This window comes from Nilaparvata lugens, chromosome 7 (genome assembly GCF_014356525.2).
Source record: "Nilaparvata lugens isolate BPH chromosome 7, ASM1435652v1, whole genome shotgun sequence".
Lineage (NCBI taxonomy): Eukaryota > Metazoa > Arthropoda > Insecta > Hemiptera > Delphacidae > Nilaparvata > Nilaparvata lugens.
Window position 1 is genome coordinate 26651891 of NC_052510.1, and position 21476 is coordinate 26673366.

Genomic DNA, 21476 nt, shown 5'->3' on the forward strand with positions numbered 1-21476 from the left:
AGTTGCCGCCTATTAACTGCCGTTTTACTATTGGTGCATGCAAATTTTATTAGGTATTCATGCGCCTGGTAACTCTTATTTCCTGAATACGTTAAATTATTTTTATTTGGTTTTTTATTTATGCTCTTTGCATGCTAGTTAATATTCTATACATTAATATTAATTCCATGCTACCTAATAATTAGCCACGTGGACGGGTGTTTTTTCACATTGCACACCATCCGAATGCAATAAAGCTCTGCCAAGGGGTTTTGGTCAGATTCTACGTTCTTCGGTTTGATCGATCTCTAGGTCACCGATCCGTGAATACTTCTACATAACCTCAATCTTCAAATATTTTATAAATAATCTATTTATGAGTAATAAACTTCTTTCAAATCCTTTTTAGGTTCTTGTACCATTTAGCCAGAACAAGCTGATGCTATCTAATCTTGTTTATTATCTGCTTGGCGATATTAGCCAATTACTTTATTTTTAGACCTATTACTATTTCTGTTGGGGTTTTTCATCTAGAGGATAATCCATAATTAGAATCAGATCCAGATCTGGATAGATTCATTCTTGGTCTAACTGATGATAAGCATGAGTTATATCAGACAAAATATATCCAAATATAATTATAAAGTATTCTTTCCTCTATGGTTATATTCAATAATACATTTTGTTGCACTAAGAAACTGGATTAGAATTAGTTCATAAATTTGTTCACTCAAAATACTCATTCAAATTTTTAAATAAATTCAACGTAAAAAAGTTGAGAACTTTGAAATCAAGTACATTTATTCATTTTTGAAAATCATTCATTCAATCTTGAACAATAACCATCAAAGAATCCAACTGATTTCCATAGTTATTCTTATATGAACCTCCTATCTGTGATGATGAAGCTAATCCCAAAATGCTTTTTCAACTCTTATCTAGTCAAGTCTTGTATAACATATAATAATAGGTCATCCTACCACTCATAACTAATCACGTTACAACCACGTAATTGAGATGACATCACGAATTCAAATAATATGTTAGGCTATCTGAATTGTGACTAGCTTTCAAGTCTTCAACCTCTTCCGCTGGAATCATCATCATCATCATCGTCACAATAATGTTCAAGCAGCACCCATATCGATTTGAATGTTCTCTCCTTATGGACCAATGGACCAATAGCAGTATACGAAGAAATGAAATAACTTCAAAAACAAAATGATTTGTATATACAAGAACTGAGAGTTTAACAAAGGCTTTCAAATAGACGATTAACTCTCCTCTCAGTGGCAGAGCTTACCAAGGATTATAATATTATTATTCATTTCCAGAATGAGCAGTAAAAGGAGCCGCTGTTGTATGTAATATTTGCGTGGGAGGGAGGCATGCTCTTCTCATTACTTTTGCAGAAGAACTATTGACAATGATTTGTTGGAAGGTGGCTAGCTGTTGACTAGATATTGACTCCGTTATTAAATCGTTGCCGCCGGTTGGAGGTTTGCAATCTGTTTCTCTTCTGAGCCTGTCTTTTTCGATAATTACATGGTTCCGTTTGTGGATCGCATCAATTATAATGGCGCTGCCGGCCCACTTAACATTTTATGAGTAAAAGAAATGAGATTAGACATTCAAGCGATGCCTCTATTATTGGTTATATGAGAATACAGTGAATGAAGAAGGTAAAAAGGTAAGGTTCTCCTTCTATATTCACCGATTATGTTTCGTAGTTCACTGAGCTAGTTATACTGTCAGCCAATTAATTCTCAATTGTTCACACCCACAAATGAGCATTTTTCTTTATTCCATTGGTAGAAGCTGAGACGATCAAAGTTTCAAAGATGAACAAATATTATCATTGAAATTGTTCACTGTGTTTGAGTATTTCAAAAAAGTCAAGGAGTTCGTTTTATGCACATTATTGTAATTCAAAATAGAGTGTATTTATTGAAATTGCATTGTTTGTTGTACTGTATTATACTTATTACTACTGTATTACCCGCGGAACTGAAGATAGAGCAATAATAATTACTCTATTACTGTATTACTAAAGATTTGATCAAAATAGTTGAGTCCCATATTCATCATAATTATACAGAACGTTAATTTTCGACCGAGATAGCATAATTTATACCATACTAGGTGGCTCGGGGAACTTCGTACCGCCAAAAAGTCACAATGTATCTCATGTCACACATGACTTTATTTGGTGAATCATGAAATTTATCTGACAATCAATGTTTTCATTTACATCTCAATACGGACTTTCTATGTGCTTAGTCATGCAGCATTTATTATTCCGAATATATATCTTTCTCAATCAATTGGTAGTAATAATATCCATCAGTAAATTGTTGAATTTAAAAAAAAAAAAAAAAAATATATATATATATATATATATATATATATATATATATATATTATATATATATATATATATATATATATATAGATAGATAGGTTAAATCAGTGTTTTAAAGGGGAATTTAATGCGTTCATAATGTAGATTGTCAATAGATGGTCCAGGAAATATGCGATATACGAATCACAAAGAATTCAATATTCTTTCTTCTTTTCCATCTTCCAATTTAGGATGAGCTAAGCTAAATTATAAAAAAAAATTGAAATTATTCTGCCATTCTTCAGTAATTAATGAATGCAATATGAAAAACTCTCTTTCAAGAGGTGAATAATTTTTTCCAACATTTTCCAGTTTCTCAATGATAGAAGAATGATAATAATTTTTGTATAGGTCTTCTGAAGAACCATTATCTACAGCTGGTACCATCAACTACACTTCAAGTCCAAACTGCCATATTAGGCACGAGTGACCTGTTTATTAAAACAACTTTAGATGCTAAATCATATGATCAAAACATGATCTTGAATCATGATCATCTTTCCGTTCTTTGGTAGCCGCTCGGCCGGCAATTCGAAAACATAGATCTGTAAAATGGATTAATAATTAATAATAATTATTAGCCCCCCCCCCTGTTAAAATTTCTGGTCAGAAACCATCCTCGTTATTCACACAACATATCCCTTAAGTTTCATGCCATTCTGTCAAGTAGTTTTCAAATCTATAGGGAGCAAACAAACTAACAAACACACAAACAGACAGACATTCATTCTCATATATTGATTATTGAAGTTACTGTCTTCTCATTACATTCTTATCAATACCGGTATCGCTTTTTATAATAATTTAATCAATAATCTAATAATTTCTCAATAATTTCTCAATAATCGAAAGTGAAGAAAGAAAGTAAAGTGAATCAGTTCAAGAAAATCGATGAACATGGATGGCAAAGGAAAATCATACATATAACGATAAAGAGAGGTGATGGTAAAATAATAATAAAATCCAGGTATCGTTCTAAATTTTATTTATGTTCTGATTTAAATTCTCAGTGTCTCTCTCTGCCTTTGTTAAATAAAATCAAAAGTGAAGAAAGAAAAAGTAAAGTAAAATTAGTTCAGTTGGATGGATTGATTTTATACATGTATAATACAAAAAAAATAATTTGGAGGGAAGAGGGTGAGAGAAAACAGAGTGATAAACAACAAACATCCCATATTTTTCTCATGATAATAATTATTATTAAATTCCACACAGATAAATTGAAGGAAGACAAGGGAAATTGCTGTGCAATATGAGTCTTTAGAGAGTCTTTAGAGAGTCTTAAGAGAGTGCAAGTAAGATGAGTGAGAGAGAGCGAGAGTGAGACGGCAGCGGTGGTGGTGGACGAACTAGAAACTATAAAATAGTTTCTCATACCAGGCTACTAGAAGTTGTGAGAACTGGAAATAGTCTCGCCTAGACCAGGGGCTAGACGAGACTAGACTATCGATTTTCTAGCATAGATGCAGCTGCTGGACTCAGAAATTTATTCTGGAAGCCTGGAAGGATAGTACCGCTGCAACTGAATGCAGCATGAATCCGAGGCGAATCGAGAAAAGAACTGAAGATTTTATACAGTAATATTGCTGTATTTAGCAGTGTTTATGGCTATACTGGGTTCACTATGATAATATTGTTTGATGCTTTAAGTATAGTTTACATTTATGATTCATGCATTTTGAATCAACTGTTACAAAAATGAGATAACTGGATCAACTAAATAGAACGTAAGCAACTATATATTAAAAAAAATATCATAAATTAGTTCTGTATTCACCATAGTTCCTATAAGTTTATTTAATTATAGCATACTATGTTTTCAAAGCAATTCTTGGATCTTTCTAGTGCTATCTTAATAAATGCGTAATCTAATACAGTCGATGATGATTGTGGGAACTGTGACTCAATGCACTAAGAGCACATGTCCACTGAATATCAAAGCTAGATTTTAAATATACAGTGATTTTGTGAAAGAAATGACTTAGTTTATGTATTAATTTATATAAATATAAATATATTTTATTGAGATGGTTCAGTTGACATCAAGGATTGATGGGCTCTTGCTATAAATAATATTGAATGAGTTACCACATAGATTTCTCATGTAGTTTAGAATTCTCGAGAAAAAATTATTAATATTGAAATATTGGAACATTAAACAGGAAACTAAATATTTTTTTCTCAAAGAGCATTCAATCATTTTTACATAAGTGAATCTGTACTTAATTTAGTTAGTATAGTATTCCAATCTTTTATTATTATTCACTCTCTTAATATTTGTGGAGGTGATATTGTGGTGACTATGCATCCTTACTTTCTTCATTCATTAGAACTCTCGATTGCAGGATTTATTTCATTGATCAACCAAAGACCTCAAAAATCGAGATTTTCGATAAATCAATATCTAGACAATTCTAGACAATATCTAGTATTTTTATACAATTAAAAAATTCATTTTTTTATTCATTCCTTTGTTGAATTCCATTTCTAACAAGTCTTGAAGTTCATGGTACAAGCAAACATGTTTCGAAACATCAAATAGGTCTACTCAATTATGAGCTGCATCGAAGTGCAACAGGCTCGTTGCAGTATCACTCTTCACTCCAACTCTTGCTCTATCATACTCTCTCTTTTTCTCTCCCTCATTTCCTCTCTCTCGACACCCAAGAATTCAAAGCCAAAGAAGGGCACCAGCTGTTTGATTATGAGACCCTGGTAGCTGGAGCGTTGAAAGCGTGGGTTTGCAGTTCAATGAAAATGAAAGTAGGTAGTATGCAACCCTGACCTCATCCAACTAACTACCCCGACTACCCCTTAAGACTCACACCCCTTACAAGCTATTCCCTCTCCACTTCCAATTGATTCTCCATTCTTCTCACTCAGTTCAATTTAGTTCCCTTCCACAGATCGCATGCTTCCTTCTTCAATTTCCGTTACTGACTGGATGTATTCAAGAAAACAATAAAAATAAAATCAAACAAAAAGAAAACAATATTGACCGTCTTATTCGAAAATAAAACATCCCTAGTGGGAATATATTGATTGACTTCTCCTTTTTATAGTTAGTATTCACAGAAATGCAACTGGTGTATTGATTGAATTGACGTTAAAACAAGAATCTTTTCTATCTCCTCATTCGTTCAACAATAAATATGGAAGGAGGAGATTCCTCAAGCCAGGTGACAATCCTAGAAATCCTAGGAGGTTATCTCAAAGAGTGAATTCAATAGCCTGAGATGCCTAATTAATGAGATTGCAAGTGAAAGAATAATTGCTATCGGATTCCTCCAGCTCCCTGCAGGGAAATATATTATTATGCAGGGTAGGATAAGGGAGCTGAAATATGCAATCGGGTTTGCCTGCTTCCATTATCCTGCGCTTTGAATTAGAATATCCATTAGAAGACTACCAAGCTTATCTGGCAGGGTGTTTCTAATTGACAGGTTACGAAGGAGTTTGCAAATAAATAAAAAGTGCAAACAGCGAGTGAATGCACGCGAACCAGATTGAGAAGGAGAAAGAGGGTTGTAGAGAAAGAGAAGGAATTTGAATAGGGAAAATAATTGAGGATAAAAATGTGAGTGAGATGGAGAAATAGTGCGAGTGAAAGAGTAAGCATGAGGATGGGTCGTATTGTGAGAGAAATAGAACAAAATATATCCAGAAGGAAAGAAGAATCCAGATATCCACATTGAGGTCCACACAAAAAGAAGGAGAATGAGTTGAACACAACGACAATGATCGGAATTATAAAGAATAGTGCAAGTAACAGTTTCGATAATAGAAGTAAAAAAAAGTTAAAGTTGCTGCAGTTTAACGTAAGGAAAGGAAAAATTTGTAAATTACCTACATTAAACTAGAACAAATATTATTCAAGGAGTTAACTTTATAATTTTCTGGAGCAGAAATTAATGTGTTGTCCACGTGTCATGGGATGACTTGTGAAAACGTTGAAGTTGGAGTTCAGAAGGGTGTTGTTATTCACCCTTTTCCTATACTAGCTGTCTTGTGACGTTAGTATAATGCACCTAATGTTTGTAATAGTAAAGATAATTTTGTTTTATTTTGTAAAAATTGAAAGTTCAAGTTCCAACCTTCTTTAACCTCAAAATTTTTCCAGCAATCAGTTTTTAGAACTCAAATATGTGTGTAACGCTAGTTCGCCTCCAAATGGTGTACATTGGTTAGCGCTAAATGGACTGGTAATGGCGGCCAGACAAACTTATGTTCTCCTGACCAAAAAAAAACACATTTCAAAGGAATTGGAAATATACAGTGTATTTGTAGGGATTTGAGGCTCATAAAATTCATATGTGTTGTGTTTCTGCCATACGCTAAATAATAAATAAATAAATAATGTACCTCTCTGATGCATGTGAAAACGCAGATCAAAATTCAAAGTGCCCACTAAAATAGAAAAATAGAAATCATAACTAATCTATAATGATCTAACAATTTATAATACAGTACTAGTATTTCTTCATGTTACCAACTTGAAAAGAGGCTTCACAATAACAATACTGATTCAATTTTTATGAAACAAATCTATTAACAATAATAAATATTAAAAGTAGCGGAAGACAGCTAAGTTGGATTCGTAAATCGAGTTGATAAGACTTTTTTCTTTTATTCTAAGTCTTTGATATGATATAAGCCACAAATAGCGAGTCAAATGTCCCATCAAGTGCTATGAGAACTTACTAATCCTACCAATGCTCTCGAACATACATGTCTACCTTAGGTTGGTTTTATTGTAGTAAGCTTTTTCAACTAGTATCAAAAGTGAAGCAATTTCAATTGGTTAAAAAATAAGAGCAGCCCCTCTATTAAAGTCTCATACCAATGTCAGAGCCCTGCAATTAACTCGTTTGGTAGAAACGATTTTCATATCACTGAGTGTTTGCAGATCTTCGCGTTCTGTCATTCCACGGACAGCAGGATGTTCCAAAAATAAAATGTAACTTTTTGCTGCATGAATCTTCATTTAGGACTGAATGAATGACGGCAAAATAGAGTTCAAATACCCTTATGATAAGGCACTTTTTAATTTCATTTTTCAAATGGGGAGGGTGTCATGATCTGATACATGACTTCGATACAGAGTTTCAAAAGAAAATGGATGGCGAAAACCACAAATCGATATCTCAAACTGTTTTAAAGTTATTCACATTCAAAGAAACCAATAAATCATACAAAAATGAAATGAATTAGTACATTGAATATTAAAAAATCTAAACTATCAAACTTTACGGTACTCTTTCAAGTATTAGAAAACACTTGTAGTAACATCTACTCACATATTCAACACTTTGAACAGAAAAGTTTGATCTGACATATTTTTTTTATATTTTTATTCATTGAATTTTTGTTTGATTTATCATTATATTTGGATGCCAATAACTTTGACAGAGATATCGATGTGTGGTTTCGTCATTCATTATTTCTTGAAATTCTGTATCGAAATCATGCACCATATAATCAGCTTTTTTAATTGAAAAAATGATGTTTGATTAAATATGTTGAATCCAAGATGGCGAAAAAAACTTTTAAGCGACAGAAAAAGTATTTTTTTTTCAATTCAAATAAGATATTCAATGAAACATACGGTCAAAATACCCTTTTGCTTCCATAGCCAGATTTTCACCAATTCTGTATATCTTGGAATACGAAGAAGATAAAATGGAATAATGTATCCTAATCATTATCTGTAGCTACGGATCGATCATGATTGAAAGATCCAGACGGCATACCTTGAAGTTTGGCTGATTCAATCAGGACGATTAATCAACGATGCATTCATGAATTCGGCTGGAAGATGGCATTAGTAATTGGGTAATTTGAAACTTTAAATTTGTTATTTTAAATTGTGATTGACAACCGTAATGAGGTGATGCACTCTGATTTCATTTCTTAGCATATTCTATTGCATCGATTCATATTTCAGTTATTGTATCCTTTCTATGACATGAACAAAATTTGAATAATATTGTAATATGTTTTCGAATTATTCATCAATAACTGCAGAACAGAGTCTTAGAATTAGCGAAGCCTTCACTCTCTCAGAAAAAATGTATTCGAACTATAATTTACTGCAATATCAATCATTATGTTGCGTTGACTAAAAATGGTCTAGACTAGAGCTTGTGTATAAAAAATGAAACGAGTTCATTGGAGACTTGCAGAAAAGAAATACTGCAAGTGACTAGATCGCCTGCAGGAACCTTTTATTTACTGGTTCGTGATTCAAAAATAACCATCGTCAAAGAACAATCCGATCCATAAAGATTCATCCAATCCGATCCATAAGGAGATCATTATTGTTTGTTGGATCTTTTTTGCAACAATCGAGAGGGATTTAGTCATCTTCTGCGTACAATATGGGACTATTGTAGTCGAACTATTTGTAGACGTAATCGTGAACCTAATAGCATAAAAAAATATTGAAAATAGAACAATGACTCAGGAATGAGACCAAGATGAAGAAGATCTGAATACTCGTTTGTATCTTGAACACTTTTTTCTATTTTCTCAAAATTCTTGTTTCTCTACGACTTATAATTAGAATCTACAGTATTACAATATTTCAATCGTTCGTGAATTATATATATATACGAGCTCCTAAGACGATGGAGGCTCTGATCAAATGGAATAAAAAACACATGATGACAATCCAGATAAATGCAAAATTGATCAAGATAATCTTCTCAATAGGAAAGAGAATCAGAGTTGAGGATTCTAGAAAAAGTATATTTATAGTCCTGAATTCTCATTTCGATTACGCAATCAAGACTATAGAACTGGATTGAGAAAGAAGACCAATTCGAGTGGGATGGAGGCTGATGACACCAAGGCATTGCATTCTAATTGACAATCTACTTGTGGTTTCTCTAGAGGTTGCATTAGCTACAAGATGACCAAATGATAGTTTACTTAGAATAATTCAACAATAAAATGACTCGCCCCAGACTGAGATGCGACTATTTCGAAATCTCACTAAAATCTGCTTCGACCATAAACTTGGAACCGGTCTTAAAAGTGTTGCATCTCTGTTACCTATTTTGAAAACACCTACACCTACACGTACAAAATGTTGTCGAAGCCTACGTGAAGGTCGCTGCACTTGGCGATCTGGTCGTTTCCAAAAGCTGTTAATGCTGAGGCGGAGCTTATTAAGAACATGTTACTTCAATACCTGGTCGAGAAAATTGGAAAAACACCTATACTGCAATGGAGAGTGTACGAAGTATAGTAATAATAGGAGTTACATTGGACAGTTTGAACAAGTTCAAGCATCAATCGATTACATTTCGAAAAAAAAGAATGATGAAAAATTATTACAAAAAAGTCATTGAGAAAGCATGAGAGTCACAAACATTGTAGGAAGAAGTCTCTCATAGAACATAATTAAAAAAATCCTTAATTAAAAATTTATTCTACAAGTTTAATGTTTTAACACATTCTGTACGATGTACTCTAGCATAGAAAATCTGTTTTGAGGGGACAATGCATGGAAAATCATTCTATTATCAAGTTTTCAATATAAAAACATGTTATTACTATCATATAGAAACAATAATATTGAATTTCACGGATTAAGATATAGGCACAATCGTTTATATTTGGCGTAAGACATCAACAGAGTCGTAGTCTGAGCTGTGATTTGGGAAAATATGATTATTATAAATTTGTCAACAATCAAGAAGCCATAAAACTGATATAAAATACTTTGTAGGTCTATTCCATCTCACCTCTTTATTTTCTCTGTCTATTTTGTATCTAAAAGGTCCTATTTGAGAATACCATACAGTATATAGATATACATTTATGTATTTATGATTGACTACATAGTTAATGCTCGCAGTAAAAATTACAGTATCATCTTTTCTCATTTGGAAGACCACATTGAATGATGAGTTCCAAACAAAATTCAATAGACTTGTCTACAAAAAAGATTACTCAAAGAAGTAAATCTGAAAAAGATCTCATCGAAGAAAACGTATTCTACTCTAACCCCACACCTTTCCATATTAATCATTGCTTGGATTTTTTTCTCAATATAGAGGCATACATTATCAAAACTGGACTGAAGCGTATCCCTAGTGCTGGAATAGTCAGTCATATTACAAATAAGGATCACGTACGTAGAAAGACTGAAAAAGTAATGCTTCAAAGATTGTTCCGGAAAATCAAAGATTACATGCTTCTGTCACTTGTGCATCTTCTCACACATTTTCCGACTTTTTTAGAAACAAGAAGTACTCAAAGCGAGCAACTCTTTATGGCTTTGTGAGAGAATTTCTACGCAAAACACAACACATTTTTTTCAACGATTATCAAAAGGAGGTCTATGTTGTGAATTGAGCAAAATATTCTATTTATAAAGCAACATCTTTTCGCAAAGATAAATTTTGATCATAACACAGTGGGATGCTTTATTGAAATAGATCGGTAGTCTTCCATCTCATTATCAACTCTAGAATGTTACTGTTCCCTATCTATCCATTCTGATTCAATTCAACAAAAGTTCGAAATGAGAAGAATGCATTTTGAGAAGAAAATCTTATCAGTTTTGAAGTTCGTTTTAAACCGGTTCAGTTCCTTCCGCTATCTCATAAATACTTGCTTGGAAGATTTCCCAGCATCCATTTGAAATTTATAGCATGGCTTTTTTCCTCTGAAAAGAGTCCAAGCAAAATGCAAATCACTTAATTTATGGCCAAATACAGCTAGCCAGCATTCAGTGTTTGGGTTCAGTAACCAGGGCAGTTGGCTTCAGAACAGCTCTTGTTTTGAATTGGGTACATCGACGCCCTCTTGTTCCATGTATCCAAGTTTATAATTCTAATTTTATTATTTTGGGAGTTGGGCTGAATAAATGTGGCAGGAACGTTGGAGAGATAAGAAAGAATAAGCAGGAAAAAAAGGATAGAATAATATATATTTTAAGAATAAAATATGTAGAATAGAACTAGGAAAAAAGAGGAAAGAAGATGTGAAATAAAACACATGAAAATCATCAAAAGAAATAAAGGGTTAAAAATAATAACGGTGGAAGTGATTTGAAGAGAAAGGAATTTTTGATTGAATGAAAAGAATGGGGATAAAAAAAAGATTAATGAATGATTGGAATGAAGCAATTTCGAAATGAATAAGAAAGGTTCGAGAGAAATTTAAGACTAAACACTGAGTAGTGATGATAATTTTTAAAAGCTATTGGTGCTGTAACTTGATGTGAGTTTATCGAATTAACAATATTCCATGCAGAGAGATAATTTTAATACCATAGGGAGTATGGTAGATCTTCTTAAATGCATTTTTGTGGGAACTGAAATCATGGCTGAGCTGAACAGATTCAAACGATTAAAGAATTCTGAATCTATTTGTAATTTCATTTCTACCGAAAAGAAGCCAACAAGGCTGGAACTGCATTCCGTAATGAAGATTTTACTGGAGAGAAATAATGCTCTCCCATGATACACATCCATTGTCCAATATTATGTACTGATAAAAGAGTGTACTGGGATATCCAATTATTCGATTATTTCGAGAGGATATTTTTGTTTGCAGTGGAAGACTCGCATTGATGGCATAATAGTATTATATTCAAAGTAGAATACGTTAAAAGATGAGTCAATTCCGCATTAGAGAGCTGAAAATAATAGAAAAATCTGTGACTTGAATTTCAATCATGAGCCATTTCAGGCACGAGCTACCATGTAATTCTACCATCAGCTACCATCTACATGTAACAGCTACCATCTGTAATTCTGTTAGAAATTTTATTGTAATGACATGGCCTAGTGTACTGTATGTATTTTCTGGCTGTAATAAAATCATTGAATCATTGAATCATTGTATGATGTATTGATGAGCGGATACTGATATTTTCAGATCAAGTAGCCTTGAATTTTGACTGTCACTTTCAAATTCAACTGATGCTATTTTGTGTGAACTTCAATTGAATGGAGATATCAGAATAGTTTCCTGGATTACAGTGTTGCATAATAAATATGTTGAGTTGAAGTCTTCATAAAAGAGATCAAAAGGAACCAGTCATTTATGGAATATCAGATTTTTAAGACGCTTTAATTCAGAAATAGTTAGTTGAGATACTCATCTAATCTCCATTAAATATGATAAAGCAATGATAGAGTTGTATCAGTTGGAAGGTGACTTCCACAGTCGTGAAAAAGCTCGATACAATCAATTTTATTGGAGAGGAAAGGGGTTCCTTACATGACTGAATGCACTCTATGGAAGTTTCTTGAATTATAGCCAGCTCTCTTATAGAAAATTCGTGAAGGAATTAAATTGTTATGAATAGAGAAGAATTTATGAGAGACCATTTTCACAGCATATAATGTTTTCAATTATTACATGCGGGAGAGGCTAGACTTGTAATTTATTTTGTGATGATATTTATTTTCTAAGATTATGGACCAGTTACTTCACAAATCATTATTTTCTGAATTACACTTTTTGTCCCGCTTTCCTATCGTAATAAAATAAGGTATAATTTTGGAGATTAGTTTATGAACAGTCCTTTGTAGAGTTTCAAATGTCAATTTGAACTTTTTATAATTACTCAGTATTATTGAAAATCATGAATTTGAAGACTTGTGTTGAAAATCAGTATTGAAGATTACCACAAATTTGTGTCTTAGATTTACTATTCATCGTATGTTGTAATATTTTACAATTTTACTTTATATTTACACTTTTTACACAATTTTACTATTTATACTTATTACACTTTTATCATCTTCATATAACCAAAAATTGAAAAAGGTGAATGACATTTGTCTGACGGTGTTGTATAATTGTTTTTCCATAGAAAAATTCTACAAAAACTATGAGAGCAGTTTAAGATCCATTTGGTTTTTGCAAATTAAGATTTCTCGATTATTTGTTGATGATAGATGAATTACTCACATTGCGTCTGTCTGAAGAATGGCCGAAACTGTTGTCTAGGTGCCTGATACTGTTGCCTAGGCTGCTGATACTGCAGCCTGGCGGGTTGATACTGCTGTAGGTGAGCGAGAGACGTGGAGGTGTGGATGGCTAGGATCACCACAAGAACACACCACCTGGCGATGACAGCCATTGCGTAAGAAAAGAGTTCGCGTGACCGTCGCAAAGAGGTGAAGTGTGTTCCAATGTCAGGGTCGCTGCTGTCTTATAGTCTCCGTCCCCCGTCCCTCGCCGGCAGGGGGCTGCAGGGGCTGGGCCCCCCGGCTTGGGACGAGTTGCTGCTCAAAACCGAACGGCATGCCAAACTGAAAAGAATTGTGGCAGGATCAAAGGGCCGCGAGTCTATGCGGAGGTGGTCTCTCGCAAAGTTTCATCTAGTTTGCTGAGGTGGAAAATCACCCAGGAATAGTGAGGGATGGAAATAATTAGCCATTGTCATGGAAAATAAGAGGATATTGAAAATAAATAGGAATGAGAGATTGTTTGAAGTGAAAATTCTCAACTAACATGAATTTCCCTTGAAATTTTAGTGTTATTATTGATGGTCACGCATCATTATAAAAGATTTTTATACATTATAACATTACTTTCATTATTTTCAATCGCAAAGAGGAAACCTGTGATTGAGACAGGTATTGCATCCACTAGGATGGTCGTAGAAATGAGAATAGAGCATTGGATGTCAATCTACTTGAAAAATGAGAGAATCGCATCTTTCGGCTCCAAAAAACTCCAAAGACTTGAAAAGTTTTTCAGGGTTGCTTCTAATCATGTTTTGTCTAGAACTTGTTCTGGAGGACAATTATAATCCATGGGTAGAGGGATATCAGCAAAAACAAGTTATTAACATGGGAAAATCCAAATAATCAGGACGACCATGGAAGTGAGTAGAAATGAAGTCGGTCCATCATTTATAAGTGGAAGCTAGAGGGAAATTAAGAAATCCAGATCCATACCGGAAAATACTTGTTGCCTCCATGAATAAAATTATTATTATTATTAAAATATTCGATATTTCCAAAGTATTGGACTATATGGATTATATAGATAATTGGGAAATCATATATTATTGTATCAAGATCATCTCGGAATGAGAGGTGAATCATCTTGAATAATTAGTTACTTGTGAGGAAAATTCTGGTGATTGACAAAGTCTAAGAAAGAAAGTATTATGAAAATGAGACACTCTTTGAAATGAAAATATGGAAATTATTGATCTATATTCATGTAAGAAAAGCGCACTCTTCAATTTGGTAAAAAGTGTGATGAAAAATTATTCTACCCAAACTCGTGACTATCTTAAGAGTGATATAATGATCTTTAATTCAATATGAGTACAAAAGCCATTCACTCATATTGTTATTTATTTTATTTTTTATTTATTTATTTTATTCACAATCACAAATCATAATTGAAATATAATTGGGAGAATACAACAGGCATAGCCCAAAACTGTCTTCTTCCAAATTTTTACAAAGTCTCAAAAAAGGAATTATATTTGAAGAGCACATTCGTGATGTTTGGTTAATTTATTATATGACCAAAACTATATGTTATATTGAAACCATTGGGGAATGAGAAAGTAAGAGCAGAACAATATTAATATCTGCCCAAATAGTAAAAGTTAAACCAAAATTGAAAATTAGCCAAAGTTGGAAATTTTTGTTACTAGAGCAAAGAGCATAGAATAGAGCATAGCAATAGCAAAGAGCATAGAATATTCTTGAATATACAAAGAATAGATAGCATAATAATGTGATCTTATGTTTATTGAACAACAATAAAACAACAGCTTGCTGTTGCATGGAGATTTCTTGTTTGTATTTGATTCCATATAGAGAGAAACAATATCTCATCAAATAATAAATTATGAAATTGGAACTAATGTTATCAAGAGACACTCCACTCAACTCCAGACAAGTTATTGATTTTCTCATGTCTTATCCATCAAGCATCATTGCAAGTCTGTTAAATGTCTAGATTGAGTTGTATGGATTCCGATATCATTCCTTAATTTAAACTCAAATTGATTTATTGAATTATCAAGCTTGATACAAATTATATAACTTTATACAAAAACTGGATTATTAATGCTCATTAGCAGAATCAGATGACTCTCTGAAGCGAAAACTTGAATTTGACAAAGACGTATTATTCAAATCAGATCCTATGAAGTCAAAGTGGCTGATCAATCATAATACAAGTGTCATGGCTTTCATATCAATGTCTCATAAGGTTGTGATCGAATAACTAAAACTGTATCATTTTGATAGGAAGCTTTTTAGAACGCAATCATTCTCCAAAAAATTATAACCTCTTATTTTCTGTCAAACAAGTTGATTCATAATAAGTTGAGAATTCATTTTCAACAGGTTTTTCTTCTGAAAAATGTCAATCCAAGCAAGTAATAATAGACTACTTCAAATTCTATAACGCAAGATAGCGACACATTTTTCAATTCATTTCACTCTAAAATAATAATGAGAAAAATGAGAGAGATAAGTTTGAACAATAATATTGGAAAGATCAAATTTTATAATAACATTACAACATGCTATTCATTACTAGCAGGTAAACCGTGCACCGCAAGGGTTAATTCTAAATGAAAACTTGACGTACTGAAATCTTAAATTTTAATCTAAGAATTTTAAATGGACCTTCAACCATCGTCTGTAAATCAAGAATCTATATGCTAAATTTCAAGTATATTTCAAGTATTTCGTGTATAAGCCAATTCTTTCCTCTAATTAGATTATCTGGATGCAGAATCGACTCACAGAGGAAACAATAATTCAAGTGCAATACTTGAAATTCGCATTACCTCCTTACTGTAGAAAAAAGTTGTACCCCTCTCAGTAGTATGTTCTAGGAAAGATATGCAAAACAATTCAAAAATCAACTTGAAGTTCATCTTTCTTGACAAAAAATCAGTGAACCAATAGTTATAGTACGAGTATGAAGCCATTAGTTGGAGTTGACGCTGGTGTTGTATACCCATGTAGACTCTAATCTAAAGCTGCATGTACTTCAATTAAGGAGTTCCAAGAAATAAGTTTGAGAGTAAGTAAAGCATAAGTACTTTTGCATTACCAACAAGACCTCTAACAATAAATCAAGTCCTCCCACAGTGCAATAAGACTAAATACAGTACATTGATTGCAGTGACTACTTCATTGAATAATTGGGAAAGGGACTACTAACCAGACATTTTGTCTCTTTCTCTATTGAAATGTTTCGAATCTGCAAGTGTAAATGACAAATTCAATTTGTTAGTAATTGGAATACTCTCAACCATTCAATTTACCTTTCAATTGCGCTAATCCAGCTGGATTGAAAGTCAAATAATTCGGTTAACTCTTTGATTCTGGACTTGTGGTGGTTTGGAAAGTTTCATTACAGTTCAAAATTTATGTCAATTGAAAGTAATAAATGGATTTGCACTTTAACTTCAGAGGGATCCTTACTGTAATACATCAGATGAATTACATGAGAAACTGATGTATCAAATTATATTATTCTTGGCCTGAATAAGAGTGGTGATTATATTAATATTAGATTCAGAAGCTATCGCTATAGACAGTAATGTCAATTTCACTAGAAGATCATTAATACTAGAATATTCTTGAATTTTAGGGTCTAGACATTCCCTATGCACGATTCTCATGCAAACGATTCTTATTGTTAATAGACTACATTGATTTTAAAATTATCAAACCAGTAGGCTAGAAAGAGTTAGGTCTACCTGTGAAGCAGATAATATTAATGTTCCTGTACAAAATAACTTCCAAATTAATATGATCTTCTAACACAATATTCAACTTATCATTAATATTTCCTTTCAAAATGCCATCATATTATTTCACATATTCATCCTTATAATTATGATTTTTCCCCACAATATTAAAATAAAGTTATGATTGCTGAGTGAAACCCTAAGCGCCGTTGAGCTGAAATTTATTATTATCATTTGTATGTTTATAATGTATGATAATATTATTTTTTCCATATTTTACCTTAATTTCCAAGCTATGTTCAAGTACCATAATTTCCGAAATTCAAAACTGATTCAGTTCGACTCCTCTCTCCACATGGACAAATCATCCACGCCGGGAGTATTCTTTATTATTTGTTTCACTATTATCTTGTAAATATGTTTTTGACGAATAATTTTAAATTTGAATTTATGTATAATGTGTTATATGCAATTTGCAATACCCATTTTTTCGATTCTCTATTAACCGAATCCATTCTGCCATGATGTAATTCCTCTCATAACCGCCTCCAATTTTGATGAAATACGCGGATTTTCTGTCCATTACCTAAATAAAGGTGCAGTCAAATTGATTAACTGAATTCGACCTTGACAATAACAATAGCTGTCTGAATATCCTGTTAGTAATTCTCCTTGAAATCCCCAATTTCAATATACTCCAATGCTGTGTATTATAGAAGCTTTTCCTGTGTCAAATTGAGATTTACAGAGCGTTTTAATCAAGCCGAGTGAATAATAAAATTCCAATTCCTATTCAATAAAAATCCATACCAACCTTATTCCTCGCTGGTATAATAACTATGGTTGTATAATCTACTACTACACAAACTTGTTATCTCATGAAATATCCAAGTATAAAAAGTAATATACTGTGAATTTTGAGAGAAAAATGAATTTATGCAACAAAAAGTTCATTATTTTCATGATGATAATATAATTCCTTTGCAAAGAACCAAAAAGTTTTAATCATTTAGCACCAATATGGTGAAAAGGTTTCCTATTTGTCGAGACTATTATACATTTTATAATACTAATAAAAGACACAGACCCAGTAGGCTAGACAAGAATGTAGTTGGAATAAGAGTCATTATAAAAAAATATGGGATATTTAAGTATGATATGCTCAAAATATCATGCATGGACAGAGCATGTAACGAATGAAGAAGTTCTAAGACGGATGAAGAAATTTGAAGAATTTGTGAACAACACCATTATGATCCGTAAGCTTCAATACTCAGGAAACATCATGAGATTTGACTCAGGAAACATCATGAGAAATGGGTCCACATACCTGCTGCAGCTGCTGCAGCTCATCATGCGAGGGAAAATAGATGGAAGGAGAGGACCAGGAAGACTAAGGATATCCAGGTTACACAACCTTAGGGAATGGACCGGAAGAACATAATGTTGAACGTTTCTGAATCGCTAACAACAGAGTCAGACTTACCCTGCTGATCGCCATCAACGCCGAAAACGGATAGTGCACTACTAGAAGAAGAGACATTATGAAAAATAGTTGGAGTATATAGGCTATGCCTAAATGCTGCAACTGTTATCCAAGATAAAACGTCACTTTTGGGTACACATAGAATATAATTTATTATGCCCTACGTTGGTTGTGACATGTTTATGTAAAGCCATATTTGACTTACATGTGCCCAGCTGGCAGTCGTCGGTAGAGCAAATGAGATTGAAATATTTTTACTTTCCTTGCCCTATTACCATAGGTAAGAAAAGTTTTTTTTTCCAAAAAAAATTAAGGTACCCCAATTTCTAGCCAATTTGAAGCCTAATTATCAGGCTTCAGATACAATTTGAACAAAAACATTTGAGTGAAAAAGATTGAGCATGAAAATCTCTACAATTAATGTTCAATAACATTTTCACCTAAAATTGAAAATAATCTCGAAATTCGAGAACATGTGATTATTCAATTGCAAACTGTTGGCAACTGTTGATTCTATTAAATGATTCACTATGAAGAGATAGCAGACCTCGTATGTCTCCAGCGTTATTGTCCTGTCACCAGCTGGCTCTGATCTTTGTTTATAAGTAGACTTGTGATGCGCGTTAACACTAGCGTCAGGTGATCAATTTTCATAACGGCAAGGAAAGTTTTGTGAGTGCGCCACACCAGTTTTTTTATTATATTTATGCGCCTGCTGAAATAAAGATACCATATGGTTCTTACCAGCTCTTCAAGGAGCTTATACAAAATTCTGCCATCAATTGCTGCAAACTGCTGCCGCTTTATCAATCTGCAATCCTTACTGCTGCTCTGAATGACTCCACATTTATAGGTGTTGAAGAGGTAGATAAATATAAGGATTCTAAATATTGCACAAGACAATATAGTACCGACACCAATCCAACTCGCTACCATCTGACAAAGGGGTCAGCAGTGTGAGATAATACCGAGTGTTGATCAACGACGGTATTTCAGTTAGAATTCCTTATACTTTCTATGACTTGTAGAACTGCCCTTAATTGTGCAAATAAGTTTAAATTAAGCTTCATTTTAAATATAACCTTCGACAAGCTAGCTTTATGAAATTTCTATGAATTCGTTGCACTGATGGCCCTCTAAGATATTTCACAACTCACGTGCGCCGATTTTTCACAATTTTAAAGATGTGGCATGGATTCGCCTCGTGTTTCCTATCCTTTTTTTTGGTGGGCTGCTGTCGCCTTCTCCAATGGAGATAATTACTATGTCATAGAGCGACTTCACTGAGTTATGTCGATTACTTAACAGGAACATTTAAAATTTAAACTTTGGCAAAAATTAAAATTAAATATCTTAAGGGGTTCAGTCTAATGCTCTCATATTGGTTGGTGTCCCGGTCGATCTCTGGCAAGCAAGTGGGCAGTTGATCCTCCCTTATTCTTTCTCGACGATACTTCCTATTTCTAAATTTACATAACATTTGCATAGCTTCTCCTATTGGTGGATTTCAATTAATCCCCAATGATGTAATTTGATACTGTCAAATAGTTCGTAATGCAAAGGTAGAGTAATAAGTTATATATGAATATATTTACACTCAAATTTGATCCTATGCTAGTATCAAACACACATGCATTTTACAATAATTATATATTTTTATATTTAAAAAAAAGACCACGTGGTGACTTTTTGAAATATTTATTTTTAGCGCCTACCAAATAATGGATTCTGATTGGTACATCACCAGTTTTTTGTACAAAATGTGCTATTGTATTAATAAAACTAGATCCCATTTCCCATTCATTTTTATATTTGCTCATATATACACAATAATGACTTAGATATGCTTTTAAACGTTTATGTCCTTTATTTTGTATGCTAGAATCTACAAAACCCTTTTTGTCCTCGTTTTATTGAGTACTGTTTACTTGCAATTATTTTGCTAGAAAGTATCTGACTTAATTTCAGATGTATAGCTTGATCGCTGTTGGTGTTGCCGACAAGCGCTATTTACAAAGTACGTAATCTCAAATACAATATTATTATTTTTATTGAATAATTTAAAAATGGTTTCCATTTCGAATTTTTGCAAATAATCTTAGCTTGTATAGTCGTTATCATTTTATCTTTATTGTCGTCTGATAATACAACTGATGATAAAGGTTTCTGGTTTCTTCAAATGAGACCTAATAATCCATTACAATGAATAAATTTTATTTGTGCAAAATGCATCGTTATGATGATTAAAAAAATAGTTGAAAAATCCGTTATTTTCAAACAAGCCCATATTATGAGTGTTTGTTAGTTAAATCTTGGACAATTTCAAGTCAATTGGATCCAGAAAATTGATGACTGCAAGTAACGGGTATAGACACATTTATAGACATGAATACATACAGAGCTGTCAAGTTGACTGTTGCAATAAAGTTGCCTGTAATATTGGCAGCAATCTAAGCTTATTCCAAGATTATGGAGGAAGCAGGGACAGAATATTCAGAGGACAGGTTTGATAGCACGGCTAGGTGACAAGGATTGGTGACGATCTTGGGTCTCGGACGGCACAAGTTATTTTTGCAACTTGTCAGAAAATTGTAGAGAACCAGATAGGAAGGTGAGTAGCAGTATGTGGGAAGTTCAAGTAGAGAGAGAAGTAGAAAAAGAGTAGTGTTATGTTGATGGAGGTGGACGAAGAGTAGGAGGAGGAGGAGGAGGAGGAGGAGGAGGAGGAGGAGGAGGAGGAGGAGAAGAAGAAGGGAGAAAAAGAGAATGGAGAGAAAGAGAATGCAGAGAGGGTGAAGGAAGAGGAGGAAGAAAGAAGATGATCTACGAGAAAATGTCGGAGAAGAAGAAGAAAGAGCAGGAGGACAAAGACGTGAAGGATTACGAGGAAGAATATTTATTGAAAT

At 33.1% G+C, this 21476-nt stretch overlaps 1 protein-coding gene across 2 annotated transcripts in view; it reads right to left on the reverse strand.

The window, feature by feature from the left end:
- Window positions 1-13543, reverse strand: part of LOC111046652 (basic proline-rich protein) — a 33831-nt gene extending 20288 nt beyond the window's left edge. Inside the window, exon 1 of one of the 2 annotated variants that reach the window (XM_039432408.1) lies at window positions 13313-13543. In XM_039432408.1, the coding sequence (XP_039288342.1) occupies window positions 13313-13484 (172 nt within the window). In that variant the 5' untranslated portion in view covers window positions 13485-13543. The remainder of the gene's footprint in view (window positions 1-13312) is intronic. The other variant, XM_039432407.1, reaches the window with a different exon arrangement.
- Window positions 13544-21476: the final 7933 nt, after the last annotated feature.